General features: G+C 40.9%; 1 protein-coding gene across 1 annotated transcript; it reads right to left on the reverse strand.

The window, feature by feature from the left end:
• Positions 1 to 1349: 1349 nt before the first annotated feature.
• Positions 1350 to 4954, reverse strand: MGP (matrix Gla protein). Its single transcript, XM_006773255.2, has 4 exons — positions 4800 to 4954; positions 3301 to 3333; positions 2380 to 2455; positions 1350 to 1730 (listed from the first exon to the last, which is right to left on the reverse strand). The coding sequence occupies exons 1-4, from the start codon at positions 4858 to 4860 to the stop codon at positions 1589 to 1591; spliced, it is 312 nt and encodes a 103-aa protein (XP_006773318.1). The 5' UTR covers positions 4861 to 4954; the 3' UTR covers positions 1350 to 1588.
• Positions 4955 to 6271: the final 1317 nt, after the last annotated feature.

Raw genomic sequence — 6271 nt, forward strand, 5'->3', positions numbered from 1 at the left:
GATTAAACATTTTTAGGTTCCTAAGATGTAAGAGTCTGTGAAAGCCTTATCAAGATTATAAAAGGAGAAGAAAATAAGATCTGTGACCTATCACTTCATGTGTCTTAGATCTGAAAAAAACAAGAATATATCACAAAATTAATAGAACTGAGCAGGTGGCTAGCCTAAAATTTTGGCTAAGGTGGAAACTACATTAAACATTGACTTATCAGATTGGAAAGTGCAACTATTCACAATGGGAAGTTGGTACAAATACATAGACCATTTGTACATAAACCTTTTTAAAAGTTGGCTTAAGAAATTAGATTTAATGAGGTCAGTACAAGATCTGCCTTCAGAATCATCATTCAGTCCCTAAACTCACAAATTTCTCAATGTAAAATGAGGGAGTTGAATTAGGTTATTGCTGAACTCTTTGCCAGATCAAAACTATGAATCTAGTGTTGCATCGTTTATAGTAAAAGGCTAATATACAAATTGGTAGTTACAGAAAAGTCAGGGTTATGTAAAGCACAGCCTAGCAGTGGTCAGCAAACTGCGGCTCGCGAGCCACATGCGGCTCCTTGGCTCCTTGAGTGTGGCTCTTACACAAAATATTGACTTCTGCGGATGGGCCACGAAGTTTCAATCTCACTGTACGTGCGTGCCCACACGTGGTATTTTGTGGAAGAGCCACACTCAAGGGGCCAAAGAGCCGCATGTGGCTCGTGAACTGCTGTTTGCCGACCACTGGCCTAGGGAATATAAGTCAATAATACTGTAATTAAACGACATGTGATGTCAGACGGGTGTGAGATTTCTGGGTGATCAGTTTGTAAGTTACATAAAAGTCTAATCATGGGGTTGCACATCTGAGACTAATATAATATACATCAACTATAATTTAAAAATAAGAAATATTATTTTTTAAAATCTCTGGTGATTATGAAAATAAACATATTTTCTTGGCTCAAGTAAGAGTCAAAACTGTGGCATCTTAAGAAATGATAACATTCAAGTGAAGATGATGAGCTAAGAAACAGAGTCAGAAATCACACACACAAGGAATTTAGAGGCAATTTAAAGTCATAAAGCAGGAAAATGATATGATTAATCTCCTATGATGTTTGAAAATCCTTGAAAATACCTAATAGGAAGCAATCATTCACTGACCCCCCCACCCCACCCCCCTGATAGAGAGAGCCTAGTAGACATATGATGGCTGAGTGAATGTCTTCTAAGGTGCATTCTTTCTATGCAGTTGAGCTAATTAATGCTAGAACGTGAGGAACAGAATCGTCTATGCTGGGCTAGTTGGGCCCTGATTTATACATCTCAGCATTTTCTCAGCAGAAATCAGACTCACAAAATGGAAGTATCCAACCAGAACTTTATTATATTAATAATCACACATCGCAACTCCTCTCCCACCTTCACTACACTGTGCTTTCATTAAGTATCAATCTGGGAGCAGGGAGGAAGGGTGCGACCAGATGAGAACATTTAAGAAACAAGCAATTCGCATATATGTATATGATTCAGTGCTGCTACTGCAAGGGAGTACAAAACCAGGCGCCAGGCACTGGAGAGAACACTACTTTTTCTGATCTCATTTGCGCCCTCTGAGCTGCCGGGCATAGCGATTGTAGGCTGCATTGTATCCATAAATCATGGCGTAGCGCTCGCAAAGTTTGTGGTCGTCACAGGCTTCCCGGTTGATCTCGTAGGCAGGCTTGGTGCGTTCTCGGATCCTAAGTGGGAAAAAAGCCCAGATTGAGAAGTATAAAGGGAACGGAGAAATAAGCAAAAGGAGAAAAGAATATCAGAAAATATTGGAGAGAGATCCCATTTATCACAACCCTATATCAAGCGACTTTTGATTCGTCCATGCGGCTCAGTGGTTGCACGGTTGGCCCCTGAACCAGGAGGTTAGGATTCCTGGTCAGGGCATATGCCTGGGTTGCAGGCTTGATCCCCAGTAGGGGGCGTGCAGGAGGCAGCTGATCAATGATTCTCTCTCATTGATGTTTCTATCTTTCTCCCCATTTCCCTTCCTCTCTGAATTAATAAAAAATATATTTTAAAAAAAGATATTTGAAGAATAGAAAGGAGAGGTGGAACAGGGGGCATTTTTCTTTTTCTCTTAGGGGGAATATATTTTTAAGTGAAAATAGAACTTTTCTTTGTCCTCTTTTTCATCCTCTCTTCCTCTTCTTTCTGAGTCGTTCACAAAATAGTCTAGGAATTCAGTTGTTTTCTGCATATTGTTTTAAAATTCTTTGATTTGAGGATACAATTAGAAATAATATTTATTTTGTAAAGAAACCTGTTTCTCACTCCATTCTGATCTGGGCTTCTACACTGGGAAAAATGACTTCCCCATCAAGTTTTGTTACCCACCTCTCTTGAGCTTTAGCTCTCCATCTCTGCTGCGAGGATATGAAGGTATTAGCATATCTCCTGTTAATGAAGGGACCTCAAAACAGAAGTAAACAATGCAGTTTTAGGGAAACAGTAGCTGAAAATATTTCCATGAGTAATCGCTAACACAAATATGCTTGGGAGCTCAATAACTCATGCATTTCCTGTAACTAGAGATATGCAACAATTAGAGGGGAAGATAAGCATATTTCATAACCTGCCTGATCCAAAGAAAGTAATTACCCATAGATGTGTCTTGAGACTTGTCACATTGGCCACTGAAATTTTGCTGGTTTTTGATCTTGAGCAATAACTTATTTTTCTTCAATTTTGGTATGCCTATTTCAGTGGGTTTTTAACATTCCTTTGAGGAGAAATTCTCTCTGTGATGATGACTTGTAAAGCGTGTCTTTAGGTTACTAGTAAGTGAAAATTTAATCATGATAGAAATAGTGGACACATTGCAAATGAGAGTGATATGTTACTTCCTCTTATACTCAGGCTTTATAAGTCTAGAAATTCAGTGGCATTTAAGCAATGTTGACATCTGTGGTCTCCCAGCTGACATGGCCTCCAATTCTGTACTTTGCCATTTGTCATTACTCCTTGTTTTCCGTCTCTGTGGTTGACCTGGTGCCAACATAAAATTTCCAAATGAGGTTTTATGGCTCCTAAGTTGGTTGAGTGCAGTTTAAAGGCAATATTATACTGCTTCAAGCTTTAAAAAATTGCTCATTTGGCGATTTTTATAGTCATTGAATTTAAAATGTTACTTCAGTTTTTCCTAAAGAGGCCCTCTTTTTCCTCCCTGTGGTACGTATTACCATTTTGGGTGATTAGGAACAGGGAGAGATTCTAGAATACATGAAGTTTAAATAAGGAAGTCAAATATTCACTTACTGATTTCGTAGGATTCCATGCTTTCATGAGATTCTGGAATTAAAAAAAAAGGAAGATTCATTTTATTATTATTTACCACACATTGAAATAGTCTAAACATAGTGAAGGAAGAAGAAGAAAGTCAAAAAGATGTGAAGAATATAGTTAACAGTATAGTTACTACACATTTCAGGCATTTCTGACTTGAGGATTGTTTCTCTAGCTATGTCCTTGCTGTGCATATGTCTACACTTCAGTTTCTCTGATGTTGAAGAAGCTGGTGAATACAGTCTTGGCTAAAATTTCCCCCAGGCTCTGAGGTTCTCACCCCAGTGAATTAAGACAATTTAAGTGCTTTTCACAAGTTCCAGAGAGCTGTCTTCTCTGATTAATCTGGGACGTGAGAGAAAGATTGAGGAAGGGACAGACGGGCCTGGAAGACACTAGGTTTCTCCAGGCGGCTGGGCAGATGCTTTGCGGGGCTTCACCAAGACCGGCTGCTGGGAGGTTCCAAAGGCCTCTTAAGAACCTGTGTTCCATTGGCAGCCACAGAAACCACTGACTCCAGCTCCCAGCTGCCACTGGGCACAATGCCAGTTCAGAGAAAGAATTGAGATGATGTCAAAGCAGAAGCTTTCTTCTCTCTAACACTCTCCCTCTTTCTACCTCCCCAGCAGGGAAACTTGGCAATAAGAGTCTTAGATGTGTAAGCAAGTGAATTTGCTTGAAAAGTTCAAGATGAGGTAAAGAAATCAAATCCTCTGACACAGAGAACTTATGAATCATTTCAAGAGACAGAAGTAAAAAACAACAACAATGAAAACGCCACACATGGTTGTTAATATAATTTAGGTTTAAGAACAGTTCAAATATCCCTATTACTGAAGCATAAGACTGAATAATCTAAATACTTTTGCTTCAGATTTCCTTTCATAAGCTTTGAACAGGCACATATATTTAACAACATACAGCAACCAAGCAAATTTTATCTTTTGACAATTGAAATGATGACATCTATTTTTCCCTGAGATCTTTTAAGTGTAAAACTTAGTTTTTTAGTGAATTCACCAAACACATGTAGTAAATTCATGAGATTGCTCAGTCTTTAGAGAGGTCTGTACCTAACACATCATGTGAAAACTGATGTTTTAAAAGGTAAGTGGTTTGACCAATATCCGTAACCAATTGTTACCAAAGCCTAAATAAACATCCTTAAAGATGAGACTCCAGGGCTGGGAATTTATATCTTTTTTTCTGAAATAGCCAAGTTTCCAGGTATACAGTGACTGACCATCGAAAGTGATGACCTGATAAATAGCATATAGTCTGGGTATTTAGGATATAAAAAAGACTGGATGGAAGAGACGTGGGCTTGGAACTTGAGATATGTTAAGTTCATAGTTGAAGATTATAACAGAGAAAGGGGCAAGAAGAGGAGGAGGGAGAGGAAAAGTCGAAGTAACCTGAAGTCAGACACAGACAAGAAAGTCCAGAGAAATGGCAGGAGAAAGATTTCTCACCGTAACACAAAGCTGCCACGGCCAGGGCTGCCAGAACAGAGAGAAGGAGCAGGCTCTTCATGGTCTCTCCGTGGTCCTGTGGTTGGCCTCACTGTCTGTGCTGCACGGTGTGGAAGAGGCTCCTACAGGCTGTTCAGGAAAGGCTGTGTGGGGTTTTTATAAGAACTTGAGCAGCTGAAAGGGGAGGAACCAGTGGGTGGGGGCCGAAGAAGGTGGGGACTGGCTGGCACTAAAGTAGCACTGGGACTTTTCCCAAATATTCATTCCTTCCAGATACTATCTTCTCTGGGTGGGCAGTTTTCCCTCGTTCCTGGATGTGACTGTGCTATGGCAGGAGGCTGCGCTGGTACAGAAGCTGGGGCCGCCCTAGGTTTGGGGCCAGATCTGGGCAACGGTCCACCGAGAAGGGAGTTGCCACAAACACGTGTTTGCCTTCCTAATTTCTTCTCTGATCTACCCTCCTGGCCCTGACTGTGGGCCTTTCAGGTTTGGTCCCCAAACAGTGCCATAGTGTTCTGCTCGTTCCCCTAATAGGTGGCTGAGTGGTTCTGGGAAGAAAGGACTTCATTTTTATGCCGATTTAATTTGGAGTTATGATTTTTTATTGATTTTTACAAAGAGAGGCAGGGAGAGGGAGAGAAAGATAGAAACACCGGTAAGTTATGTTTCCAGTAAGGCTGAACTATCGTCTGGACCAAACGATCGTTTGCCTGATGATGCACACCTTTTGCATTTTTCGAGTGCTCAGTAGGACAGAGATGTTCAGTGACCCTGTGAGTGAGTTCTGTTTCCTCAGTTGACTCCGCTATAACTTGCTTATCCAGTTTTGTGACTTGAGTCTAAACCTGTGCCCGAGTGCCCTCTCAGGCCGGATATCGCTCATCTAGAGTGCAGCCAGGGTAAGAGGGCACCCACCTCTCACTTTCTGAAGGCATTGTCCTGACAATTAACAAATTCAGTATGCTTTTAGTGAGTGACGGATGAGATGCTAGCTAGCTACTGTGCTAGGGCTATGGGGGAATCTACTGACAAACAAGACAAGTCCCTAAGGAGGTAAGTAATAGCTATGTACTCTTCACTTTGCTCTACAGCTGTCATGCATCCTCAAACACAGATTTTCACAAACTCACATTTCTGCTGCAGCTTTAATAACAGAAGTGCTGTTTCTTTTCTTACAGGATGAGGATTGCAATTTGGTTTTAAGCAATCCTCTAGACTGAGCTTTATTTTTCTTTCTTTCTTATTTCTATCAGATGTGTCTCCGTTGCCTGGGTACCCCAAAATCTTCTTAGCCCACAAATAGACTTGAGTCACAGAGTAGCAGATTACAGAAGAGCTAAAGCTTCAGGACCTCTGACTCCGACTGGAACAGCAAAAGGGCTGGGCTGAGAGTGGGTGGGTATACTTATCAGTGAGTATTTATTTCAAGGAGCAGTGATGGACAACTAGGTGGAACCTCATTCTTCTTGTCT

Source organism: Myotis davidii, unplaced genomic scaffold, assembly GCF_000327345.1.
Source record: "Myotis davidii unplaced genomic scaffold, ASM32734v1 scaffold205, whole genome shotgun sequence".
In the NCBI taxonomy this organism is placed as follows: Eukaryota; Metazoa; Chordata; class Mammalia; order Chiroptera; family Vespertilionidae; genus Myotis; species Myotis davidii.

What these genes read in the sequence shown, in the direction of transcription:
- MGP (XM_006773255.2), bottom strand. Translation starts at nt 4,860, where the DNA reads ATGAAGAGCCTGCTCCTTCTCTCTGTTCTGGCAGCCCTGGCCGTGGCA. An exon ending in CGTGGCAGCTTTGTGTTACG is followed by an intron (nt 3,334 to 4,799) that starts GTGAGAAATCTT and finishes TTTTAATTCCAG; the next exon opens with AATCTCATGAAAGCATGGAA. An exon ending in AGAGCTAAAGCTCAAGAGAG is followed by an intron (nt 1,731 to 2,379) that starts GTGGGTAACAAA and finishes TTTCCCACTTAG; the next exon opens with GATCCGAGAACGCACCAAGC.